The 27,588-nt window shown below is 37.8% G+C and overlaps 3 protein-coding genes across 3 annotated transcripts; 1 reads left to right on the top strand and 2 right to left on the bottom strand.

Annotated features, from left to right (window-relative positions):
• Positions 1-408: 408 nt before the first annotated feature.
• LOC122001584 (2-isopropylmalate synthase A-like) lies at positions 409-6,923 on the top strand. Its single transcript, XM_042556412.1, has 12 exons — positions 409-1,150; positions 1,223-1,436; positions 1,532-1,612; positions 2,968-3,057; positions 3,148-3,234; positions 4,771-4,871; positions 5,320-5,353; positions 5,435-5,509; positions 5,798-5,881; positions 5,961-6,095; positions 6,388-6,533; positions 6,622-6,923. The coding sequence occupies exons 1-12, from the start codon at positions 426-428 to the stop codon at positions 6,755-6,757; spliced, it is 1,908 nt and encodes a 635-aa protein (XP_042412346.1). The 5' UTR covers positions 409-425; the 3' UTR covers positions 6,758-6,923.
• A 2,749-nt stretch (positions 6,924-9,672) lies between these two features.
• On the bottom strand, positions 9,673-11,760 carry LOC121999447 (glycine-rich cell wall structural protein 1.8-like). The gene has a single exon (XM_042554131.1). The coding sequence runs from the start codon at positions 11,758-11,760 to the stop codon at positions 9,673-9,675; it is 2,088 nt and encodes a 695-aa protein (XP_042410065.1).
• A 470-nt stretch (positions 11,761-12,230) lies between these two features.
• Positions 12,231-26,761, bottom strand: LOC121999446 (transcription elongation factor SPT6 homolog). The gene is made up of 17 exons (XM_042554130.1): positions 26,606-26,761; positions 26,449-26,526; positions 26,219-26,336; positions 26,064-26,148; positions 25,815-25,971; positions 25,604-25,730; positions 25,260-25,518; positions 24,973-25,158; positions 24,790-24,897; positions 24,292-24,675; positions 19,405-19,515; positions 18,530-19,303; positions 15,808-15,949; positions 14,554-15,722; positions 14,248-14,457; positions 12,854-13,262; positions 12,231-12,265 (listed from the first exon to the last, which is right to left on the bottom strand). The coding sequence occupies exons 1-17, from the start codon at positions 26,637-26,639 to the stop codon at positions 12,231-12,233; spliced, it is 4,386 nt and encodes a 1,461-aa protein (XP_042410064.1). The 5' UTR covers positions 26,640-26,761.
• Positions 26,762-27,588: the final 827 nt, after the last annotated feature.

Raw genomic sequence — 27,588 nt, 5'->3', positions numbered from 1 at the left:
TTGGATGCGCCGGCGCCGCAGTACCTTCCCTACACGTGAGACAGATTTTCAAAATACTCTCAAATTATTTTTTTTTATGCGACCCGTCCAATATATACCTACTATATAAAATTAGTATATTATTATAATTTTATTAATTTATAGCATTTTAATTAATGTAGATAAAAAATTAAATTAGTTGTTAAGTAAAATTATTATTATAATAATATTAGATTTGTAAAAAAATTGATAAGAAATTAGGATAAAATCTTTTTTTAATAAAAAGCGCTATAAAAATAAACAGGCTGTTTGTTTCTATTTTTGTCCTAAAAGATTTCTATTTGTATATTTATAAAATAAAGAAAACATTGGGGTGGTAAAAGGAAAAAGTCCCTTTACCCCTATCATAATACGCTGCATTTACTCAGTTTTCTTCCTGTGTTGCGATGGCGTTCTCCCTAGTCGTCTCCATCCCCAATCTCTCCTCCTCCACTGCCGGAATCTGCACCCGCCGCCGCCGCTTCTTCCTCCCTAGCTCCCATCTCCTCCTCAATCCTTTTCTCTCGCTTCCCTCCGACCGCTCATCCCCTTTCCCCTTCCCCGAGGCCTCCATCCTTCCTAATTCATGGAGACGCGCCGACGCCCGAGCAGGATCCATCAAGTTTTCCCTTTCCTCCCGCCCCGAGTACATCCCCAACCGCATTCCCGACCCCAACTATGTCCGCATCTTCGACACCACTCTCCGCGACGGCGAGCAGTCCCCCGGTGCCACCATGACCAGCAACGAGAAGCTCGTCGTGGCGCGCCACCTCTCCCGCCTCGGCGTAGACATCATCGAGGCCGGCTTCCCGGCCTCCAGCCCCGACGACCTCGACGCCGTCCGCTCCATCGCCATCGAGGTCGGGAACCAGCCCCTCGGCGAGGACGGCCACGTGCCCGTCATATGTGGTCTCTCAAGGTGCAATAAGAAGGACATCGATGCCGCCTGGGAGGCGGTTCGCCACGCGAAGAAGCCGAGGGTGCACACCTTCATTGCCACCAGCGAGATCCACATGAAGCATAAGCTGAGGAAGACGAGGGAGGAAGTGGTGAGCATCGCCCGCGACATGGTGGCTTATGCCAAGAGCCTTGGGTGTCAGGATATTGAGTTCAGCCCTGAGGATGCTGGCAGGTTCCTTCCTCTTGACATCTCAATTTGACTACTGGAAGTTTACGTTCTGATTCGGATGCTTGTGTTCTTCAGGTCGGATAGGGAATTTCTGTATCATGTGCTGGCGGAAGTTATCAAAGCTGGAGCAACGACATTGAACATCCCCGACACGGTTGGGTATACTCTTCCATCAGAATTTGGAAAGTTAATTGCGGACTTAAAGGCAAACACTCCTGGTATTGAGAATGTGATCATATCTACTCACTGCCAGAATGACCTTGGTCTTGCAACTGCAAACACATTAGCAGTAAGTATTGCACTTCTTAGCATGCTCGGGTGAGCTTCTCGTGTGTGTTTCTTTCATCTTCTTTGCGCTTACTTATTTTGACAACCTGATCTCAGGGCGCTTATGCAGGGGCAAGGCAACTAGAGGTCACAGTCAACGGTATTGGCGAAAGAGCAGGAAATGCTTCTTTGGAGGAGGTATGTGCTTTCAATGTGAAAATGCTACTAGTTCATTTACTGTTGATGTTTGGATCTTTATAAGTTTTTTTAAAAATGTAACCTTTCCTACCGTTTCACAAATGATACTCTCATTGTTAATTCAAAGTACAAAACAAGGTTCTTCTTCTGGTCAACATGGATTGGTGCTAAATTATAGCATGACTTCACATGGTTACCGAAGTTCTAGTGTATGCTAGTGGTTATAAGGTTTGGCAATAGCATGGTATTACACTAACTTTAGAATGGTAATCATACTGTTCTGTAGTTAAGGATACTGGTAAAACTAATATGTATCTTGCAGTAGTTATTATTTGACGAATAGCCCTTAGCAGTACATGAAATTCTTTAGTAGTTTATAACCTTGTATACTATTATCTTCTTATGTTAATGTGTTACAGCTTTATTATACTGCTGTGTATCTTGTTATTTACTATGCAGAACCAATAGGCTGTCTAAATTGGCATCTGATCCAACACTTCAAGACTTCTCAGTTCTCACCATCCTAAAGTTCACAATCCTTGCTCAAATGGAACAGTTTGACATATTCTGTTTTTGATATGCAATTAACATATTGGGTAGCTGTTCATGGTCTTTGGTGTCACTGTCTAGTGATATGTTAACTGCTTTAGTTAAGGAAAAAAGAAAATAAGATCCAGATCACACAATAAAATTTCCCAAAAGATTAAACTTAAACATGAGGTCTGGTTTTTGTGTGTGTGTGTGTGTGTGGCAATAGAAACCCCTTGAACCCACCATGCCTTTAAGTGATCTAGAAGATTTAGGTAAAATATTATTATCAGTAGATAATAACTCTAGAAACTATTTTAAATAGCTTATCAATTAAAAATTATATTACTCGGGACAAAACACCTCAACTATAATCTATTTCATGTTATCTTCACAAGATCTGGAAATATTAGTATGCTTGACTTGCAATTGATATCCCTCATTTTTCTAACCCGTCTATCTCTTGTGCAAATAACGTAACTGGTCAGGTCCTTCACTGATAGTCTATAAACATCACAGTCATTAAGGTGTTCTCAATTTTCTCTGCTATATGTTTCTGCTTAAAGCTGTTAAGAAATTAGTTCCTTTAGATTCAAATGTAAGTCCATTCTGAGTTGCCAGTGAACCGTATATTTCTTCAATAAACATATTGTTTTGATTCATCACATTCATTTATCATGTTGATGAATGATGCAAAATTATATTGAAGAGTTGATGCCAAAAGTAAATTCATGTGTCTATGTTCTTGAGTTGCAATAACTGAATCTCTATTCTTTAGCCTTTATTAGCATATAAGAGTCTCTTTGTCCTTTTTTCTCTTCTTACAGGTTGTCATTGCCATCAAGTGTCGTCAGGAACTCTTGGGAGGTCTTTATACTGGAATTAACACAAAACAGATTGTCATGGCAAGCAAGATGGTATTTTATAATTGACTGCTGAAAGTTGTTTTTAGAAAAAAATAATTTCTTTTGCAAATAGCTGAAGTATACTACATATTAATGCTCCAGGTAGCTGAATATACGGGATTGTTTGTACAGCCACATAAAGCTATTGTCGGTACCAATGCTTTCGCTCATGAAAGTGGCATTCACCAGGTTCACTGGCATTTATGGTTGTTAAGATATTGATGTTATGCTTACATATTTTTGTGTTGTTTTAGATTCAACATACGGCTCACTCATACGAAGTGTGCCATATCATATGGTCTTCCCCTCAACAAGAACAACAACTTGTATATAGACAACAACATAAAAGGAGGAAACATTAACAGTTAAAACTCACTATTTGCAGAAACTTGTAGGAATCACTTGCTACAGTCTATGCTCAAGAGATTGGAAAATAATTGAATTTTTAATATTAATTTTAAAACACACTTCACCAACAAGCATGCCCCAGTAGATCATTTTTTTACTGACTGGATTTTTATTTTGTTTCTTGTCGACAAAGGCACCAGCTGAGATCAATCATCAGATTCTAGTTGGACTGTTTGTCCCTTTTAATACCTGTTCCAATCACCTCTGTCACATTCATCTGAAAGCAAAGTAGAAATCTTATGCCTAATAGTGTGAAGATCAATGATATGCAAAGATCATTCAACTTGAGGTGATGGCTCTTTGGTGCATGTTTACTTAAGCCGAGGAAAGGAACCATAGTGGGGGTGAGAAGGGGAAGGAAGGGAAAGGAGTTTTCTTTGTTTTGTCTACTTGAAAGTAGAGGAAAGAAGGGAAAAGAGAAAATGACAAAAGGTAACTTTAGATTTTATTATTCCCAAGACATGCATTGTTAAAACAGTCTTTTCAATAGTTTTCTCCTCTTCCTCTCCTTTTCCATCTGCTTTTGGACAGAATTAAAAAATTACAAAAGCAGCTCTAAGTTGCTCCCTTCCATTCTCTTGTTCTTTCTTGTTCTAAGTGGCAAGGGAATTAACTGCTTTCCTTTTACCTCTACTTTGGCTCCCTTCTCCTCAAGTTGGCACGTCATTAGGATACTTTTGTAACTTATGTATACAAATCCCAGTATCTAGAGAATTTGAAAGTTTCTGAAAATTAGTAAAAGGCATTTTTTATTGCTATAATGTTAAAACTATCTTTCCTTGGATGTGAAATCTCTGTGCAATACATATCTGACTGATCTTGGTATTTTCTTCATCTTTTTTTTTGCCATTTCATTTCGCTAAGGACCCCCTTGCTATTGTGGCTTTACTTTGGTCTGAATCTTGTGCCACTTACCCATTTTGAGGCCCCTATTCATCACCAAGTCTACTTATTCGATCATTAAATACTTTAAAAGAAAACAAATTACTCAGAAGAATAGAAAAATATGAAATAGGATTAAGGTAAACAACATGCAAAAATATCCTTTTACTGTTATTCATGGGTTCCTAAGTTTCTGGAAAATACATGGGCTGGTCTGGCAAAACAGGAAAAACTTGGATAAAGTAAACGAAGATGGTAAAAATATCAACGGCGTATTGGATAATCCTATAAAGATCAAGTAAATTAATGTGTTTATAGCTTTTATGTATGTCATATCTATGGAATGCAAATGTGCTCTTTCAGATTGGAGAAATGCCATGGGTTTCTAGCTGTTCATGTTTGTCTTTTGCTAGTTTCTGAAGCAAGTCTTTGCAGGATGGGATGCTTAAACACAAGGGGACTTATGAAATCATCTCTCCTGAAGATATTGGGTTAACTCGTGCAAATGAATCAGGCATTGTTCTCGGAAAGCTTAGGTATGGGTTACATCTTTCCATTCTTTTTCAACAGAGTTCATTGAACAATGAGTTGAACTTTCCACGAACTGTTCATACCTAAAACTTAATTATAAGCCTGATTCATTTGCACGAGTTAACCCAATATCTGATTCATGCGCTACAAACCTAAAAAAATGTTTGAGATTTTTTATTAGAAATATTATTGTGTTTAAGCTTTTACTAAGCTGAACAACACCAAACTCAATAATTGAACAGAATTTACAATTTTACTAAGTTTGTAATAAATTAGTTTAAGCAAATAATTTTTTATTCTGGAAACGTATTCATAATTTAAAAGGGGTTGAATATTTATTTTACTAATTTTATAATGTTCTCGGCAAACTTGATAAAAGGTTCCCTAAACGATCATGTGAACAGTTTGAATTATATAATACATTTCAAATAGACTAATACTTGATCTTTACAGTGGAAGACATGCTTTGAGGTCTAGGTTGTTAGAGGTACTTTTTTCATCAAATTTGCATTTTAGTAATCTTATTTCTACAACAGTGCATTTTTACTGTTTTCTCTTCTTTTTTCAGTTTGGGTACGACATCGATGGGAAGGAACTTGATGATGTCTTCAAGCGCTTCAAAGAAGTTGCTGAGAAGAAAAAGGTGAGTAGCAAGGGCCTTACTCACAACTTGTAAATCAAAATGAAAAGTTATCGTAGCTTTTGCTAATTCCATATTAATAATTACAAAATGTTATCCTATTGCATAAAGTTCCCGCAAAGCAGGCCTCTGAAAAAAAATGCAATTCCTTACTCGAATATAAAATGGGAGTCATCCTTTGCACCCTTTTTTTCTTTTCAGTTGAGACAATAATTCATTTTGAAGTGCTATTTGAAATTATCTTTTTAAGAAACATCTAAAACTTCTTGCTCCATTTTGCCATGATAACAGCGCATATCGGATGAAGACTTGGAGGCGCTAATCTCAGACGAGATTTTTCAGCCTCGTGTTATATGGTCTCTTGGAGAGTTACAGGTGATGCTGGACTGAGATTTTTTTTCCCTTTATAAGCTGTTCGACAAAAATCATCTCACAATGTGGTTTCACCATACAGGTCACCTGTGGAACACTTGGTCTATCTACTGCAACGGTAAAATTAATGTCTTCCGACGGAGAAGAGAGAATTGCATGTTCCATTGGCACAGGCCCGGTAGACGCCGCTTACAAAGCCATTGATAGCATAGTGAAGGTGAGGCTATGGAAATATATGCTCTTAATTCTCTACTGTGTTCCATTGATAACATAGTGAAGGTTGGACGCGGCAAAGTCCATTGTGAGTTGTGGAACATAACACAAATCAAGTCCAGTGACATGTAGATTCTTAGTTTGTAGTTGTTGAAACATTTCGTAGTAATGACACTACCAGTAGTGTCGAAACCATCTCCAGATAAATGATAGTTCTGCCGATCGTAGGGTGGTCGTTTCCCAATTGGCTATCTTAATGTGCAAACATCTAAATTTTAACCCGCCTACGTCCGCAGGTGCCTGCAGTTCTCAAGGAGTATGCTATGAATGCTGTAACCGAAGGCATCGATGCAATTGCAACCACGCGCGTCGTCATAGGCGGAGATGAAACTCATACTTCAACTCATGCCTCAACAGGAAAAGCGATATGCCGAACTTTCAGGTCTGGCTTCAGATTGTGCTCCTGATATCATCTGTTTTACACTAAGCTTTCGTCTCACGCTGACACAGCTTCCCCAATCTTGTTGCAGTGGCAGTGGAGCTGCGATGGACATTGTAGTTTCGAGTGTTCGTGCATACATCAGCGCTCTGAACAAGATGCTGGGTTTTGTGTCTGCCATGAAAGCTTCCGAGGACACACCGAAAAAACATAATGTCTCCAGTTGAGTGGCATTGCAGCCACTCTGTGCAACATGACAATGGCAATTGGTAGAATACTTTGCTTGTTGGTTTAAAGTATCAGGTTTGTTCTCTTCCATTTGTATTTATTTGGAACATAAAATCTCATTTTGGTCGAGCAATGAATAAAACTTAGCCGACTAGTGTTAGCAAATGTTCCTTATTTTGAAAAGGGGAACTCTAACTTCCCCTCATGGCATGCCGTCCAATGGAGGAGCAGGATTCTCTAGTCCGTAAATGCTGGACCAATTTGCATTGATGAGATTTGATGGCCTCCATCTGTTTTATAAGTGGGGGTCATCGCCTCCCACCTATCCACCTGTCCCGGTCCCCTCCTGGACCAGGACAGGTGATCCGGAGGATCTCTCCTCATCCAGTGGATGTTATACAAGTTTGTCGCAACGCACTAGAGCAAAAATTGAAGATTGAAGGGTGGACCTATTGTTACTATCGAGGCCTCTTCCACGTTCAGTGCCCTCACGCAGCGTCTCTTACACCATTCTATTGATGTAATTAAGCTCCTTGTTTTTCCTCCGCGGCATGTCGTTCAGTGGATGTTACACGAGCTTGGCTCAATGAACTAGTGTGAAATTTGTGACGTTGCAGCACAACTTAAATAAACATTGAAAGTGTGATCCTATTATTATGAGATTGGAGCGCGTCGTACTATGAGAGCCTCGTTCCCGTTGAGTACTTTCGTGCAACCGCCTCTTATTGAACCATTCTAACGATGCAATTGTGCTCCTCATCTTCCCCGCTGCGATGATCACGGCTTGCATCTTGCCTTACTGAGCGACACTTCACCTAGCTCGTATTCAACACATGTCCAGGGATGACAACGGATAGAATTTAGATAAGATTTTATATTTTTATATTCATTCCTATTCATTATATTTATCTTCATATTTATCGAATATTTAGCTTTCATATCCATCTCTATACCTGTTGGAGGTTCAGGTGTCCATATTCTATCCATTATTCTATTACTCCCTAATATTTTCATTTTTTTAAAAAAAAATTATTTCAATGTATTTATCTATTCTTCCTTGTTTAACACTCTTTTAATTGGATGAATATTTTTCGTGTAAAAAAAGATGAGATACGTGCTAATTATTGGATAAAGAGCCAAATTAAATCTTTTTTTCAGAGATGAAAAATGGGTTAAAGTTTTTCTTTTCTAATATATATATATATATATATATATATATATAATTGGGTATCAAATAGGATAAGGGTAGGATTTTACGACATCTGTCTCCATATCAAAAAATACTCATACTCGAACATTCATTTACTATAATTAGGTATAAAAAATTCTTTTCATATCCTTTTCCATTCAGATTAGATATCGGATTATCTATCAAATTCGGGTGAAATTGTCATCTCTATTCCCAACAACCTTACCGTAAAGGGCGGCTTTTATAATTTCCCCTTGAATTATATAAATTCTGAAATTCTATTTTGTAAGCAGAATTAAGATTGAAATAATATTTAAAATATTTTTAATGGGTGCATTTGTATATAACATTGTAACAATTATGTTTTTATAATTACTATACATTATATTAATGTGTCTGAGTGATTCAGAAGTTATGTGAAACATAATAATAATAATGAGGATAGGATACTTAAATAATTATATATGGATTGGAATGGGACGAGGCTTTTTTTATATAAAAAAAATTAAAAAGCCTTCAAAGAATATGAGCATTCTTTTGACTTTTTAAAATAAAACATTCCATTTATAGTGGGCTGGGAGAAAATCTCGGGTAATAGAAACAGGCTTCAACGCATCGGGGCCTTATCTCACGATTTGTGCCACGGTCGAGATCGAACCCAGCCCCTCACTCAGGCAGGCGGCGGACGACTCAGCGCCACCTCTCCGCACGGCAGCACCGGTACGAGTTAACGCTTCCGCGAAAACCCTCTGTCTATGATCCCTTCCCCTCCTTTCGCCCTTCCGATCGCGGGATGGACGATCCACGGGGGGACGGCGGCGAGATTCTCCTGGTGGCGGAGCGCGAGACGGAGATGGCTTCGGGACCGGCGGTTAGCCGGCCCTATCGACAAGAGGGCCGCCTTCTTCCTCGAAGCGTCCCCGGCGAATAGGTCAGCCCGCGCCCGTTGGCTCCTTCCATCTGTAAAAAATGTCTCCTTGCTCACCTCAGCAGGTGCTGTTCAGGGGCTGGGGCAGCCCCTTGCGCAAGTGGGCCGACTGGGTCGAGAAGCTCTGACCCCGGTTCGGCCATCTGTGGGAGAGAGCCAGCGTTTTGACTTAGGCCTCCGCCTACGAGATCAAGGGAGACTCTGGCCAGAAGACATGATGCTACTCGGCAGGCTCCCCCATGCTCGGAGAGCATTTTATTTATCCTGTTTTAAATTTGATCGATTAATTCGATTTAACCAATTAACCTAACCTAAACGTGGGTAGAAAGTCAAAATTCTCTTTTGTTGTTCAGATTTTGTCTGATTAGAATTGGACCAATGATAATAATATTATCATCAGAATGTTTTCTTCATGAATACTGGTAGGTTCTTTTCCTCGTGAACACTTCTGCTAACCGAGTTTTCGTACTAATGATACCAAAAACTTGATCAACAGAAAACCCCCCAAACTAGGGCAAGCTCAGCTTTACTATATGAAGGGTACTGAAAAACAAAAACTATAAAATAACTACATCTAACACTAGCAAAAAAAATTCAAGGCCCTCTCGACATATATAAGATCTAAATTCTAAGATAGAAAACAAAAAAAAAAAAAAATCAACTGTAGAAATTTTGATTTTGTGTTAGGGTTAGGGTGTTACCGAGAATATGCATTTCCAGTATCAGTGATATTGAAGTGATATAGACTCTTTTCACCATCTACTTTAGTGTCAAAATCCAACTTCGAAAACCAGTTCTTAAATCCAGCCACCGCCATCACCTCCCTTGCTACTGCTGTCACTAGTTTTACCACCATCGGAACCAGCATTGTCTCCACAGGTTTTACCACCCCAGCCACCACCATCTTTGCTACGAGAGGGACCACTTCTGCCCCAGCCATCCTTGCTATCGTTGGTAGTTTTACCACCACCCCAACAGCCAGAATCAGTTCTACTAGTTGTACTACCACCACAGCCACCATCGACACCGGCATTGTCTCCACAGGTTTTACCATTCCAGCCACCAACTTTGCCACTAGAGGCACCACTTCTGCCCCAGCCATAGTTGCTATCGTTGCTGTTAGTTTTACCTCCACAGTCACCCTCAGCACCAGTATTGTCTCCACAGATTTTACCACCCCAGCCACCACCATCTTTGCCGCGAGAGGCACCACTTTTGCCCCAGCCATCCTTGTTATCATTGTTGTTAGTTTTATGACCACCAAAACAGCCAGAACCAGCATTGTCTCTAGTAGTTTTACTACCACCCTCGGCACCAGTATTATCTCCACAGGTTTTACCACCCCAGCCACCACCAACTTTGCTGCGAGAGGCACCACTTCTTCCCCAGCCATCCTTGCAATCATTGTCATTAGTTTTACCACCACTCCAACAGCCAGAACCAGCATTGTCTCTACTAGTTTTACTACCCCATGTGCCATCGGCTTTGCCCTGAGAGCCACCACCTCCAACCCAACCATCCTTTCTACTGATGTCAGTAGTCTTGCCATCCTTCCAGCCTCCAGAAGATCCAGCATTCTCTTCACTAGTTTTATTCCCCCACCCACCACCGGCTTCACAACCAGAATCACCAGCCCCAGCGTAGCTACCTTTTTTACCAACTTCACTACTTTTGCCACTGCCCCAACTGCCGGATGATCCAGCATTGCCTCCACTTGTTTTGCCACCCCACCCACGACCAACTTCACAAGTCCTAATGCCACCCCAGCCACCTCCAGAATCAGCATTGCCTCCGGCAGTATTTCCACCCCATCTACTAGCTTCGACATGAGAGCCACCAATTTTGCCACCCCAGCCACCTCCGACGTGAGAGCCACCAGTTTTGCCACCCCAGCCACCTCCGCCATTAACAGAAGTAGCTCCCCAATCACCACCACCAACAACCTTACCGCCCTCTTCTTTACCACCCTGGCTGCTGCCACTGCCCCAGTCACCCCAGCCACTTTTTTCAGCACCACCGCCATTATTACCACCCCATCCAGGTCCCGCATTATCATTCGTAACTCCTCCCCAGCCGCCCCAACCATCGTTGCTGCCACTAGCCCCTGTTGATTTCTCACAGCTGCTGGCAGCAAAACCACTTCCCCTCTCAAGCCAGCCACCTGTATTGGTGCCACCATCACCACCGCCGCAGCCACCTCCAGAATCAGCATTGCCTCCGGCAGTATTTCCACCCCATCTACTAGCTTCGATGTGAGAGCCACAGGTTTTGCCACCCCAGCCACCTCCGCCATTAACAGAAGTAGCTCCCCAATCACCACCACCAACAACCTTACCGCCCTCTTCTTTACCACCCTGGCCACTGCCACTGCCCCAGTCACCCCAGCCACTTTTTTCAGCACCACCGCCATTATTACCACCCCATCCAGGTCCAGCATTATCATTCGTAACTCCTCCCCAGCCACCCCAACCATCGTTGCTGCCACTAGCCCCTGTTGATTTCTCACAGCTGCTGGCAGCAAAACCACTTCCCCTCTCAAGCCAGCCACCTGTATTGGTGCCACCATCACCACTGCCGCAGCCACTGCTTCCTCTCCCACTACAGCCACCAGCATTACCACCTCTCCAACTACGACCACGACCACCCCTGCCTCTTTCATTCCAGCCTCCTCTGCCGATTCTACCTCCATTGTTGCTCCAGCTGGTGCCACCTGCAATGCTCCATCCATTGTAAGCACTATCATTTCCTTGTGCAGAATCATTGCTGTTCCTACCTCTGCCCCTTCCCCTTCCCCTTCCCCTTCCCCTTCCTCTGCCCCTGCTACTGCAGCCAGGACTATCATCATTGCCTCCTCCAGTTTTTGCTGCTGTGCTCAAAAATTCCATTCCAACTTTTCTTCCAAAAAAATAAAATTCCACACCAAATATATTAAAGAGACTTGTAGGAATATATTAATTTTTTATTTGAAATAATTCGAAATTCTCTACGCCTCCTTAATGTATTTATACTTTTCAATCTGAATTTGAAAGCGTAAATTGAAAACGACAGACTTTTTAAACTTACAAAGGATCGATAAAATTTGTCATAAATTCATTATAAGATATAGGATAATAATATTCACTAATCAACACCACCAAAGGATTCTTAAGACTCCATTTGAAAAATATCAAACTTTTAATTTTTCAAATGTAAATGACTGATGAACCTAGAGAATTCTGAATCACTTCAAATCAAAATCAATATATTCATTGAAGTCTCCTTAATATATTTATGCCCTCCGATCTAAATTCGATAGCATAAATAAGAGCAATGAATTTTTAAATTTGCAAAGGCTCTATAAAATTTATCATACTCACTAACCAACATCACCAATGGATTCTGTAGACTCCCCTAATTCAAAAAATATCAAACTTTTTGAATTTTCAAATGATGTAGATCTATGTTTCATCCGAACTGGCTCCAAATTACTTCAAATGAAACCAATGTATTCCTACACGTCTCCTTAATGTATTCATGTCCTTGGATCTAAATTTGACTGCATAAATTGATAGGAGTGAATTTTTGAAAAGGTACAGTATAAAGAAATCATATGATTATTTCTTGAAAGAAAGAGGAGCATTTTGGAAATACAATACGTGATTTAAGTATTATGAAAGTTAGGTATTCGGAATGAGAAATCTTAAAACCTGCATGGGCAATTTAGTAAAATGTCAGTATATATTTGAATAAATTATTTTCAATAAGTTTTATTCATAAAGTTCATGATTTTTGTTTATACTTGTTATCAAAACAGGATTCATAATTACAATTAAACATGGCTGAACGTATTAGTTAACAAGTAACAAAAACTCAAGGAAGTATTGGAAAAACTATTCAAATAGTTCATGAAGAAAAACAAAATTCATGATGCTGGCCACCAATGGAAAGAAATATCGTATAAGTAACAAACAAGCATATAATACTTGTAGAATGAGATACCTGTATAAGCGCTGCCCTCTGAAGCTGCCCATGTATTACTTTTCAATGGCACAACTGCAGCAAATGTTCGTGAAGATGGACATTGACCAAGTGGTGGTTTGTTTATATTCTTCTGAAAATGAAGCACAAGCCGGTTGATGTCGTCAAAATCCTTATTCCTAAACCTGAATCCCTTAGGAATTAGCCCAATACACTCATGATGTGGATCTGCATTCCTAATATATGATAGAATAAAAGTCCCAGGATGCTCATGAGAAACCCCAAAACAGTACACTATCTGCATTGGATTTGCTATCTTCTCTGCTCTTAGCAGATCATCAACCTCTTTCCTAGTTCCTTTTCTGAACTTACGATAACCAAGCATTCTTCTCAAATGGGTCACCAATGGATTGACAAATCGGTCCATGATCTGGAAGACAAGGAACAACATTCTATTAGAAGAGTACATAATAGGAATGTAAGTGGTTCTTCAGTACTAAATCACCATTATTGATGAACGAATGTAAGATATGATCAAACATATAAATAGGAAATCAAAATGTAACTAATTACTACAGAATTCTTTCAAGTTGACAAAATAGACTCAAAAGTGGCAAAAAAAAAACAAAAGGTAGGAATAGTTGCTGAAACTATTTCCATTCAGAACATCAGAATAGAGAAATACATGAAAATTTAAACATCAACCATGTGAGCTCGGAAAAGTATTTGATAAGTCAATGTTTGGTCTCTGAGAAAAATTTGAAAGCAAAAATTACTTTCACTCGCAATAAGAAGCAAAAGTGGTAGAAACTGCTTCCTTAATTAGTTCTTTATATTTATAGTTCACCTCAAAATCTAACCACTGCAACATGCAAAAATTTAGTCTAAGGATTTCTTCCTTCATAAGATAACAAAACAACTAAAATAGTTTAGCAGTATCAGAAGATAACGTAAAATGTAGGCTGGACCCAAATCCTCACAACAATTTCTAAGGTCTTTTCAAATATATACTGAAGCAAGCACCTTCAATGCTGGTTGGCATATTATACATTATTTAATCTCATGTTAAATCAAATATTATATGCTTCAAATTACCAATCCTTTTAGAATGGCAACACATAGTTGGGAAATACAAAATAGAAAAACTAGTTCAAAAATATATGATTTAAGTTCAAAAATAAACCAATCAAAAATAGAAAATAGACATTTGAGATGGTAGAGACAAAACCATTGGGACTCTTTTCCACCATGAATCATATGATATACAAATACTTTCAAGTGATGGGTCAACTATAAAGCTCTTCAATACTTTGTTTTAGTATTCTAATAGTTGTCTAAGTATTCCACTGAGTATCATGACCATGAAAAAGTTAGAACATACAAAAGCTGAGAAAAAGTTATGATATTAATGAAACCTCATCAAGATCTTCAAAAGTGTCTTTATCAATTGTAAGTGTCTTTCCGAGACGGAGTAAGCTTGTCATATCTGTGCGATCTTTTTTACTCTCTATGATTTGTTTGTGAGCATAAACTCCATCAAAGATTTTTAGCATCAATGTCAAAAAAGATAGCCCTTTGGAACTGGGACGTATAATACTCTCACCAGGTTTTTTGTCAGAGAGGTACTGCTATGATAAGTAATACCATTAGATTTGATACATACAGAAGGTTAAGTAGAGATTAAAGTTAGTAGATTATCATATATAATTGATTGAACACACCTTTGTGGCCTCATCAGCTGACAGATTTTGGAAACAGGGATGAACAATCATCCTTGGTGTGAAATGATTCATTGCAAGTCTGTTGCTCTTTGAGACCTCTGTTTTTCTAATCCCACTGACCACACCCTCAACGTAATAAGGATCACGATTATGAAGATTATATGTACCATTTCTCAGGTCACTGGCTTTGGATGTCAGATAAACCACATGTCTATTTGTATTGATGCGCTGAATCTTGCACGTAAGTATGTCACCTTTATGCACCTTCGTAAGATCATATCCTTCATCCGAGTAGTCATGCGACGACACTATTCCTTTTACACCAGAATCAAATGCACATGTGATTTGATTCTCATTTACATGGCACACTCTGACTTCAACAATTCTCCCTTCTGAAATGGTATCATTTGTTTCGCCTGAGAGCATAGCAAACTTCTCTTTGTCACTAGGTTCTTTAAAAGGTGTCCGGTAGTCCTGAAATCCCTTCAAAAGCTCCATCTTTATATCAGAAAGTGTCTCCTTGTTGTTGGTCCCATATCTATTAAAAATGCTCTTTGCATACTCATTGATATCAAGCACTTTAAGCATTTGCGGGTTTTCTCTAACATGTTCGATCACCATCTCCAACATATCATCATCAGTAAACTTTGCTTCATTTGGATCATCCTCATCATAGATATCCTTGGCAACATTCTTTGCGAGTTCATACGACTCTGGATGAATTCTTGTGTCATCCAAAAGGTCCATAATATGGCTAGTGGCAGCCGCTGCACCACTTCGTCGTACACGTAAAAATCCAACAGCATTAGTGAAAACTCTCTTTTTAAGAATTTTACCCATAGAAATCTCCTTGCGATTAGAAATAAATCCAGCCCTCAAGAATGCTTTTTGCAAAGAAGATGATTTTCGAGGCCCAAGGCCAGAAATAAACTGTAGAGGAGCAAAAAGCCATTCATGACTTGCTGCTAGGTTGATATCCAGGCCAATTTGATTAGTAGCATCAACCATAATCTGCTCAACAACCTCATACTTCTCATCTGGTGTAAGAAAATGATCCAAGGAATGAAGTTTCCATGACAGAATTTCTTTTCCAGGTCCACAAAGAGTTGCCACCATAGCCAAAGGGTTTTGCATATAACGACCAAGTGCCACAGCACGTTTCACAATACCTTTTCAAGGAAAAACACACCAAATGCTCGTTAAGATCAGTACAATATACAAAAACAAACAATAATAATAATAATAACCATATACCTGGTTGCCCTGGAAATTGATCTAGCGAAACCCTTGAGTTCTCGTAAAGGCAAGGTAAAGTTTCATCACCAAAGACCGTCCTGATGTTTTCCAACTCTCGACCAACTTCAGTTGGATGATCCTCGACTATCTTGAAAATCACCTGCAAGCCATAAAGCAAGTTTGTTAGGCCTTAGTGTTTGTTCAAAACAGTGGGCCATATAACCATATTAAGATAGGCAATGGTTCGCACTTCGGTGCATAGTTGAAAATCTCATACCAGGAAGGTGAAATGGTCGAAATATATCATTTTGATAAATCACCGAAACACAATACCAGTCAACATCAAAGTTTATAATTTTGAGTCATGCCATAGTATCAATCTTTGACTAGAAAGATAATGTTCTAGTATCGTGTTGAGACTGATGGATGGTACCCGTGATATATTGGAAGTTAAAGAAGGATATGAAACAAAGAAAGGAGATAGTTGAGTGGTTTCAAGTTTCGATACAACAACAACCAAGTCTTATCCTACTATGTGGGGTCGGCTATATGAATTCTTTTACGCCATTGAGTTCTATCTCCAACTATATCATCATCTATACTTAAATAAATTTTATCTTGTTGTATTATTGCTAACTAAGTCTTTTTTAGTCTTCCTCTTCCTTGTTTGATATGTATGTTTCACATCGCCTAACTGGAACATTTATTGATTGTCTAAGTATATGTCCATATCATCTTAAAGGTGTCCTTCGAAGTTTTCTCTCAATAGATGCAGTTTTAAATTTCTCTTTAATGCTTTCATTTCTTATTATATCCATCTTCGTATTTTCACACATCCACCTTAACATTCTTATCTTTACAACTCTTATCTTTTGCTTATGTGCTCGAGTCATAGCCCAACATTTAATTTCATATAACATAACAAGTCTAACTGTGAATTTATAGAACTTTCCTTTAAATTTTAAAGGTACTTTACAATCACATAAAACACCCGACCCTCTCCTCCATTTTAACCATCATACTTGTATTCTATGTAAGACATTTCTCTCAATCTCTCCATCATTTTGCAGAAATGATCCTAAATATTAAAAACTCTTGGTTCTAGGCAACTCATCATCTCCTATCTTAACAATTGTCTAATTACATTTAATATTGTTAAACTTAAATTCTATATATTCTATCTTTATTCTACTAAGTCTAAAATCTTTCTTTTTAGTATTTCCCACCAAGATTCTAGTTTCATATTTACTCCTTCACATGTTTCATCTACCAAAATAATATCTACAAACAACACGCAGCACAGTACTGTGTCTTGAATATATGTGGTGAGTTCGTCCATAATTATTATCAAAAGATAGGGACTTAAAGTTGATCCTTGATATAACCCTATCTTTATTAGAAATGTTTCAGTTACTTCGTCTGAAGTTTTTACTCTGGTCATTACATCCTCATACAATTCTTAATTAGTTCAATATATGTTACGCTAACACTTCTCTTTTCTAAAATTCTCTATATAATTTCTCTTGGGACTATCATAAGTTTTTTCTATATCAATGAATATCATGTGTAAATCTTATTTTTGCTCTTGATATTTTTCAATGATTTATCTAAGAAGATATATAGCTTCTATTATCGACTTTTCAAACATGAACCCAAACTGATTTTTTATCACTGTGGTCTCTTTCCTTAATCTTTTTTTTATTACTTTTTTCCAAAGTTTCATGGCATGACTCATTACTTTAATACCCTTATAGTTTGCACAATTTTGTATGTTTCCCTTATTCTTATATAAGGGAACTAGAGTACTTATCCTCCATTGATTAGACATTTTTTTCATTTTCAATATCATGTTAAATAATTTTGTATGTCATTCAATATCTTACTTCCCTAGGTCCTTCTATACCTCTATCAGAATATCATATGGTCCAACAACTTTTCGTTTGTGCATCTCATTTAAAGCTTGTTCTACATCTGAAATTTAAATTCTATGATCAAAGTTTAAATTTCTATACTCATTTGACCTACTTAAATTACCTAAATGATATGTTTCAACCATTTTGTCGAGCATGGTATAAGATTTAAAATCATACTAGGCACGAACACTGTCTCCTTCCTATGATTCATCTCATTCTTCAACTCCAATCTATTACCCATTGAAACATCAGTATGATATCGAACTAGTCGTGTCCCAATCAAAGACTTAAACTTTAACACGACTCTAGATTTTGAACCTTGTAACTATAAAATCTTTTTAAGGCAGTGGCACAAAATATGCTCTTAGTTGCCATATTAAATTACATGGTTTCTCAAATGGTTAAACCAGAGGCCAATCATTAAAATATACAATGAAAAATGATTTTGTTATTTTAAACATTTAATTTGCTTCTTTATTTTTTAAAAATTATTTTAATAATGTAATTCGTTTCATTCTCTTTAATTCTTTCCAAAAGAATACAACAAAGACTACCTAAACCAGATTCCAGCAAATATTACCAATCTCTTTAGTAAAAGCAACTGTTCAAAAATCGCCCATTACTATCTTTTTCTCTCATTTTTCACCAATTTAGCTTAGCTTTTTGATGACTTGTTGTGCATCCTAATCCTACTCAGCAGATATCAACTGAATTGTAAATGATGATGCACGTGAAACATAATAATCATTAACACAGTGAGGATTCAACAAAGTAGAAAAGGTAAAGATGTTTATGCAAATATAGTTGGATTGAAATGAGGAACATACTTCATAAATATCATCTGACAATCTCTTGCAGGCCATATTTGCCGCTCCTACACAAACAACATGTGGCTGGTGATTCATCATGAACTTGAGAACCTGGAGCTGGTCATTCTTCTTTCTCTGTTGATCAGCAACAGTTTGGGATTTAACGCTAAAGGAATTAACATAAAGCACATCCACCATTTCTCCTTCTGAATCCAACATGACAATGGTAGTTGGAGATTTTCCAGATCCCCAACAACAAGCCATTACTCTCACTGCATGCTCATCCTCTGAATTACTGTCGTTCCACTGGAAAGGGGCAATAGAGATCTTGTTCCACAGTTGCCTCCCATATTCCATACGAAGCCAATACTTGGCTCTGGTTGTCAATAATGAACGAGCTTCCTTTTCCATTGATGGGAAAATATAAGTGAAAAATGAATCTTTCAATATCATTTCCCGCTGGTCATTCCATGACTTTGCAGATCTACTGACACCTTCACTCAGATAACAATCAGAAGCATCACTTATTAATTTATTTAGGACATCATCAGGTAATTTAATTGTGACTTTAAGCAACTTGTCTTCTTCACCCTTCTGAATAAGCAGCCACTGACCATCCACAAACTTTGATAAAGGCTTATTTCTTAGCCATTTTACACCTCCAAGCAGATGATAGGCATCAATTTGTTGATTTCCTTGATGAGTAGGACTGGTTGATACAACAGCCATCTCCATGAAGATACCACGCACATGTTTTTTAATATTAGGCTCATAGGCAATCTCCACAGATGCCTGCCAGAGAACAAAATTGAACATGCAAGCATAAGGGGTCCAGGAAGCTTCATATATAACATTACAAGTGTATAGTATAGCAATGGTACAGGATATCAAACCATATGTCTGGCCCCTCTAAGCACGTCTTTATGGGTTTGAAACATTGAACATATATAATTTGCAGCCATTTCTTCAGGAGATTCTTTAGTATCTTCAACTTCATCAGATATCTGAAAGGGAGGAAAGTAGCTTGATGGGTGAGTAAAATAACTTCGGAACATTAATATGGCAAAAGTATATGCATCAAATTACGATAAGTTTCAAACAAACTTTAAAAGTAAGCATCGATAAGCTTGATGGGACAATTACAAAAATATAGAACTTTAAAAAAAAAATTGAACTAACATAAAAAAGTATATTCACCAAATTTAAATTTTGTACTATAAATGTTTCAATTATATACAATAAATTTTTATTTTGTTTTAATTTTAACAAATTATTTCTTCATACGATCATCTACTTTTTGTTTGAGGATGAATTAATAGTTTAAATAGCTATGTTAAATGTATTGGGTTCATTAGGTATTAAGTGTAGTGGCTTTAGTACCACATTAAACTCCAAATTTAGGTTCTATAATTATTTTGTATTGACCCATGTAAAACTCATCTCATTTTAATGCAAGACATTTTTAAATCCCAAAACCTTATTTGGTATTAGAGTCATTGTGGTAGAACTCCATTCTATGCCTTCATTCCCAAAACACTAAAGTAGATATCAATTCAAGGTAGCCTCGCACACTGAATGTTGCCACAACAATAATCCTAGTAAGCAGACATAATCTTGATTAGAAAAGGTTAAAGTATACAATAATCTAGTGTTGTAAATGGCGGTAGATAGTGGCGGGGCAGCTAGTGACCACTTACTGCTTAAGCAGTACTTAAGCGGTTGAATTTTTTTTATTATTTTTTATATATAATATTATAAATAATCATTATTCTTTATAATATTTACTTTTAATAGTATATATTAATGAAAAGTTAAAATTTTAATCTAAATATTTAAAAATAAAAAATATAATTTTTTATAATATATATTAAATTAATGGAATAATTTTATTAGGCTTTAATTAATTCTATTTAAATTATCTCAATTATAACTAAGAGTTGATTAAAATTATTAACTTAAAGTTATTTAATTAAACTCTCACTTACAACTTACTCGCATATCTTATTTCCGTTAGGTGGTGTGTCCAGGCCCGTCGACAAGCCAACACAACACCTCCAGACGCATCGCCGAGACAGTGCGACGTGTCGGACACGTCCCCAAGCAAGTCGTCGCCGGGCTCGAACGATGTGTCCTAGCTTGCGTGACGCGTTCAAACACCTCACGATAGCAAAATGGTGGTAGTGGAGGTTCCAGGTATGACGATGGCAGAAAGAAATGAGTTACCGCTTAAAGCACCGCCTCAAGCAAAGACAGTGCAGTTGATGCCCGCCTCCCGCCTAGGAGGCACCTCGTCGGCCATTTAGAACACTACAATAATCCAACCAAAAGAAAAAAACAAACTATTATTTTTCGATTTAGAATATTTAGTTCATCGTCTAGCGCATTGATACCCTCATGGGCCTCATCATTGTATTTTTTTAGTCTCTCTAATTCCATAGCGACTATAAAAGAAAAGTTAATAATAGTTAGCATCTAAAGAGAGCAAGGTCCTCTAAAACATCTGACTAGTCAAGCCACCAAGAATACAATTTTGGATATATCCTTATTAACATTGCTTTAGCATTTTCCCAAAAACAGCTTTGAGCAACATCATGTTTGCTTCACTAGTAATTTTTGAATAGTGAGAAAAATAGTAACTAATGTCATTAACTTAACACTAAAATTGGACTTGATATCGAGGGTCATTTGAACTTACTACTTTGATTGTTGATTTGTCGTTGTGCTCAATTAGTTCTAAATCCCATCTTCCTACGTCACAATCATCCATTCTATTTGAGAGGATAATTAATAGACAATGTAAAAGTTCCTAGATCAATGTAGCTCCCTATAGAATCACATAAAATATTTGTGTTCCAATAGAGAGTACTAGAACAACAATAATCAAGGCTTATCTCATTGGGTGGGGTCAACTATATGAATCTTTCTTCGTTGGGCTATATCCCCTACTATATCATCTATATTTAAATAAGTTTTATTTCATTTTATTATTACTAATCAAGTCTTTTTTGGTTTTCTTCCTCGTTTGATGTGCATAATTATCATAGTTTCACGTTGACTAACTAGAGCATTTATTAGTCATCTAACTACGTGTTTATACTATCTTAAATGTGTTCTTTCAATAGATACAATCGTACTTTCTCACTAATATTCTCATTTCTTATCCTATCCATCCTCGTATGTTCACACATCCACCTTAATATCCTCATCTCTGCAACTCTCATCTTCTATTCATAAACTCGAGTCATAGCCCAACATGTTGGTGCAATATCCCTAGGTCAAGGTTGACCTGTTTGACTAAGCTTGAGTTGGCTCAAGTTTGAGTTCGATGTTTGACAATACATGAAGATTGCAGGTGCAATTGTTCATGTGGAGAGATTGTGAAGGAGAGTCAAGTAGGTCAAGGTTGACTGGATACTTGACTGGGAAAGTCCTGGTGAGTGAAGCTAGGCAAATGGGAAATCCTAGTGAGTGAAGCTAGGTGAAAGTCCTGGTGAGTGAAGGCAGGCAGATGAGAAGTCCTAGTGAGTGAAGCTAGGTAAAAGTCCTGGTGAGTGAAGCTAGACAGATGGAAGGTCCCGGTGAGTGAAGTCGGGTAGTGGGAAAATCTTGATAAGTGAAGGCAGGTGAAAGACTTAGTGAGTGAAGCTAGGTAGATGGAAAGACCTGGTGAGTGAAGCGAGGCACAAGGAAATCCAGATGGGTCAAGAGTGACCGGACATCTGGTGGAAGGAAGTCCAAGTGGGTAATGGAGGACCGGATACTTGGCACAAAGAGAAAGTCCAGATGAGTCAAAAGTTGACCGAACTCTTAGCGATCGTAAGTCCAATAGGGAGTTGGCATGGAACTAGGAAGTTCGGACGTAGTAAACTTCCGAAGACCATAACTTTTGACTCGGATATCGAAATGAGGTGATCTCGGATGCGAAACGAAGCTAATTTCAAGCTTTACACAGATTTCTGCTTCCCAATCGATTGGCCAATCGATTGGGGGGTTCAATTGATTGGTCAATCGATTGGGTGACGCGATTTTATGCAGAAATGGGCTGAATCGATTGGGTAATCGATTAAAACTTTCCCAATCGATCGGTCAATCGATTGGGAGAGTTTTTGAGCGAACAGTGAGCTTCTAAATCGATCAGTTGATCGATTGAAACCTCCAATTGATCGGCCGATCGATTGGAGCGCTGGAAATCGCTCGAGAAGCCTTGAATCGATCGGGTAATCGATTCAGGGCGATTCCAAGAGCACAGAGGCACTCTGGATCGATCAACCGATCAATCCAAAGCCTCCCCAATCGATTGGGAACAATCCAATCGATTGAGATTCGACCGTTGGCGCGGATAAAGCCGTTGGCGAGCGTTTTTCTGCGCACGACTTCCTCTCTTCTCCACGGGCGATTACAGCAAACCTCCGCAGCGATCTTTTCTTCCTCGCCGCCAGTTCTTGAAGGTTCTTGGAGGCTCATCCAAGTCAAGAGACGAGTTGCAACAAGAAAAAGAAGAAGCTAGGGTTTTCATTGTAATCTTGTAAGATTCATTTGTATTTTGCTTCTTTCTTTCTCATTGTTGTATTGTGAGGTTGTAAGGCTTCTCCGCCTTCGGTACTTACCGAGAAGGAGTGTTTTTATAGTGGAGGGTGCGTGAGTGTGTGGATCCTTGGACTAGTCACCTCTTCTTGAGGTGGATACCAAGTAAATCCCTAGAGTTAGCGTTGTTGTTTGTGTTTCTTGTATTTCCGTTGCACATTATCCCAAGAAGCGAGCAACGACGAGCACGACGATCGCGACGAGCTATTCACCCCCCCTCTAGCTACATTTTGGTCCCAACACAACATTCAGCTTCAAATAACATAACAGGTTTAACCATCATTTTATAGAACTTCCCTTTAAGCATCTCTCTCAATCTCTCAATCTTTTTAAAAAATGATCTTAAATATTTAAAGCTCTCAGTTTAAGACAACTCGTTACCTTCTATCTTAACAATTATCTCATTACATTTAATATTGCTAAACTTAAATTTTATATATTTAGTCTTTAATTTACTGAACTTAAAACCTTTTCCTCCCAGTACTTTCTACCAAGATTCGAGTTTAGCATTTACTCTTTCACATGACTCATCTAATAAAATAATATCATCTGCAAACAATATGCACCACAATAACATGTCTTGGATGTGTCTAGTAAATTCGTTCATATTGGTATAAAAAATAGAGACTTAGAGTTGAATGTAACCTTATCTTTATGGGAAACGCTTCAGTTATTCTGTTGTTCCAATAAAAAGGAATGCCAAATATAAAAGATTCTTAGATCATTAAAGAAAAACTACAAAAAGACGACTGCTGAAATAGTATTTGTAATTTTATAGCAAACTCGAAAAATATCTTCACTAGAGGCGCCTCCGGATCAAAATATAGTTTGCACTACCGTGAGGCATTGCAAATATTGATGGATCATCTTGTCTTGCTACTTGATAGAGTCCAGTTCTTGTTGGTGGCAAGAATAATGTCAAACATAAGTTAGGTTTGGATTCATAACTTAATTTTTAGGTAAGTTCATAAGAGATTGCCTTTATTGTTTAATTTATAAAAGAATGTTTAGATTTTATATAATTGATTTCAATGACATAAAATTTTCCCTCTTTGTAAGATTTGTTCCTGGTGCTACATCACAAATACAACCTTATTGAAACAAAGATAGAATTCTAATACAAGAAATTAATAACAGCAAACTGAATCTTTTTGACTAAACATAATTAGAAGAATATCTGCAAAAAACAATGTCACCTTTTCCAAAGAGAGAAGCATCCCAAATGTTTCAGAATTAGCACCAAACTTGTTTGCAATCTCCCATAACCCAGCTTTACGCAAAATGGTATATGCTGATTTTCTCTTTGGTCTCTTAAATTTCCTATCATATGTATCTTCTTCACTGGGAGGAAAATGCAAGTTGAACTTCGCGTCTATGTCATCAACCTCTCTTTCAAATTTTGCATTATTCAATGCCGAAATCACTGATTGAAAAATTATTTTATTAAAAGAATGTCTTGCTTCATCATCAACTATTTGGGTTTCCTCCATAAAACGCCGACAATAGTATGGACGAAGTGCAATCAACCTCTTCTGAAGCAACAACCACTTGTTATCTAACATCCAAATTGCCCAAAGTATCTGGAAGGCAATAAAGATTTTCATTCAAGATATGCTTTAGTCACCCTAGTAAAGCTGCTGATACACACTAAAGAGGGCTATACAAAAGTTTCACAAAAAAAGGTTCATAAGCACCTTATGCCATTTGATGTGTTGAATTTCTTCTCTATCCTGCATATTATCTTCAAGATCCTTCAAAAGACTACCACATAATTCCTTGCGATACATGCTAATGAAAGGAATCTGGGGATGGCAATGAAGGAGTTAGTGATCCACATTCTTGTGAATTTTAAGAACAATGATTGTTTAATTTCTTACATCAAGCTTTTGCAAATGTATCATTGTCAAGACATTTTCAATCTCCTTCTTATGTATATATTGGAGTGCATCATAGCCAACTAAAGGTGAGATACTGCCATGAGTAAGCATATCATAAATCCAGTGACTCTCCTCTTCTATGTTCTTATCATCCGTTGGAGGTGGACCAGTAATATCCTCAAATAACTACAAAAGAAACATCATAAGAAACAAGGTTATACAGATTAATCCACAAGCAACTTGGCTGTCCCGAATGTAACCCATAGTAAACAAAATTACATAGTTACCTGAATTCTCTCAGGTACATCTTTCTCTCGTATAGCCACATCCTTTAGTGTCATGTATTTCTCTGAAAGAACAAAGGGTTCAAACTCATCTTCCAATCTTTTTTCTGCACAACTGCCATCATCGGCACTTGACACAAGGCCTTGCTTCCGTAGCATAAGAAGCTCATCAACGTCACCAAATATCTCTTTTGCTTCTTGTAAAGCAGATGATGAAATGCCTGACAATTTGTGTGATTTCTTCTTTGTCAACCTTTTCTTTCTAAATAAAGTGAAGTCAGTCACTCAGCTTCGAACGTACAAAGAGAGGTAATGCATTTTATAGGATAGCAAGAGAGAGGTCATACGTTGCAAGGTCACCAACTTCATCGACATCTTCATCCACAATAAAATCTGCCATTTCATCTTCATCTCCAATAGCACTCCTATCTTCTGAGTGCTCTTCTTCCTCAGCAATATCATCTGACAGCATCACTGTGCAGTGAAAACAAAGATAAACTAATCCCTTCAAGCCAGCAATCTAGCCAAGCATACACTGGTAGCACCAAAGTTAATTACCTTCATCAAATCCAAACAAGCTGTGCTTAAGTCTTTCTTCAGCTGAGGATCCATCCTGATTACTCCTATCAATTGACTCTTCATTCGATAACCCATATTTCCCCTCCAACTCAATGCTCCTTCCAGTCTTCTTCAAGCGCTTAAATTTGTTAGTAACCTATAAACGGAAACCATATTGCTAAAAAACTCAAAAGGGTGAATCTATATTCCAAAATAGAAAAATAGTTAAACAGGAAGCGAAAATACTACTTGTGGTCGACGGAAGCCAGTAATATTGTTGTCCTCGAGCAACACGTAATCATCCTCGTCAAGAACAAAACCCTTATCCGATTCCCTGAAGTGCAAATCATACAGAGAATGCTAAACTACTACGAATAAGCAAGAGAAAGATCGAGCTGTGTTACCTTTTATTTTTTTTATTACTCCTTCTGTGCCTCTCCGTGTCACTATCCTCCAGCTCTTCCTCTTCTTCTACCTCGTCCACGATAAATCCATCTTGCTCGTACTCGTCCTGGCTCGCTTCTGCTCGGAAAGCACGATTCCATCAAGCATTAAACACCGCAACCGAGCATCTAAACCATCTCAAGAAAAAACAAAATCAAGAACCATAACCAAATCCAAGCCCCAGAGCTACCTTCATCTTCGTCATCCAACTCGTCACCACTATAGCCAACGTTCTCCCCATCCATCTCCTCGGAAGCTTCAAACTCATCTGCACCCGAAAAAGGAACCGAAAACAAGCCAACGTTAACAACATCTAATAAGAAGCCAAACGAGAAGCGACGCGGCACCTTCTTCCTCCGATTCCACCGCTACGCCACCCATTCCTTGTCGGAGAGAAGCAAGCGATGAACAGCCCGCTAGAGTTGAGAAAGAGGCTCAGTGTCCGCGCAAAACCCTAATCCTTCGAACTGGAGCGCCTCCGATCGAAGAGGAAGAACGCGTGAACGTGCGAGAAATAGAGGGGAGAGCAAGCGCCGGTTTTGCTATTTCTATTCCCGAGGAGAGCGATACAAAAAAGTTTACAAGCTTGAGTCCCCCGTGGAGGCGATTATCTACGAAAATGCCACCGACTTTTTCTAACGCGTACTCTCCTTGTTGTTTGAATTTGTTTGCTCTATGTGGCAGTACTGTAATTAAATAAATAACAAAGGCTAACTGGGCAGGGAGGCTAAGCGCCAGAACGATTCTGCCAAAATACGGAGCAGTTTGTTTCCGTAAACGTTCGATAACAAACAAGGAATTAAACGAATAAATATTTAATATTTTTTTAATTATTGATTTTTTTTGGTAATTAAACTAGAGAAATATCAAATAAATGTTTTTAAAATACTAGTTGCATATCTTTATAATTAGTTAACTTTTTTACCGATTCGAACAAAAAAAAAATCATATCTTACTATCTTATTATTAAAAATTAATTAATTTTGATGAAATATAAAATAAAATTATTTTAATATATTTTTTATATAAAAATATATATTATTATAGTTCTCTTTAATTTCACACTTTAGGATTAATAATATCGTGAATAGAAAATTTTCTATAAATACTTTGGCTGATACATTAGAAAGCATATCTTTCTCGATATTTTGACTAAAATTAAGTGTAATATTTATTCTTATTTAATATCTAATATAAAAAAATTAAATTAATTATTTTTATGAGGGAGAGTCAGATACAATAGCTTGTTATTAGATTCTTGATCGTTGTTTTTGCGTTGCACTATTGTATGGACTTGACGTACCCTTACCAAGTCCAATTTTTAGATCTA

This window comes from Zingiber officinale, chromosome 7A (assembly GCF_018446385.1).
Source record: "Zingiber officinale cultivar Zhangliang chromosome 7A, Zo_v1.1, whole genome shotgun sequence".
NCBI classification, from domain to species: domain Eukaryota; kingdom Viridiplantae; phylum Streptophyta; class Magnoliopsida; order Zingiberales; family Zingiberaceae; genus Zingiber; species Zingiber officinale.
Note: the sequence above shows the minus strand (reverse complement) of the source record. Positions and strands in the feature narration are given on the sequence as shown.

What these genes read in the sequence shown, in the direction of transcription:
- LOC122001584 (XM_042556412.1), top strand. Translation starts at nt 426, where the DNA reads ATGGCGTTCTCCCTAGTCGTCTCCATCCCCAATCTCTCCTCCTCCACT. An exon ending in AGCCCTGAGGATGCTGGCAG is followed by an intron (nt 1,151 to 1,222) that starts GTTCCTTCCTCT and finishes TGTGTTCTTCAG; the next exon opens with GTCGGATAGGGAATTTCTGT. An exon ending in AAGTTGCTGAGAAGAAAAAG is followed by an intron (nt 5,510 to 5,797) that starts GTGAGTAGCAAG and finishes CCATGATAACAG; the next exon opens with CGCATATCGGATGAAGACTT.
- LOC121999447 (XM_042554131.1), bottom strand. Translation starts at nt 11,760, where the DNA reads ATGGAATTTTTGAGCACAGCAGCAAAAACTGGAGGAGGCAATGATGAT.
- LOC121999446 (XM_042554130.1), bottom strand. Translation starts at nt 26,639, where the DNA reads ATGGGTGGCGTAGCGGTGGAATCGGAGGAAGAAG. An exon ending in TGCTTCTCTCTTTGGAAAAG is followed by an intron (nt 19,516 to 24,291) that starts GTGACATTGTTT and finishes CCTCCCTTTCAG; the next exon opens with ATATCTGATGAAGTTGAAGA. An exon ending in TGTCAGATGATATTTATGAA is followed by an intron (nt 15,950 to 18,529) that starts GTATGTTCCTCA and finishes TATGGCTTGCAG; the next exon opens with GTGATTTTCAAGATAGTCGA.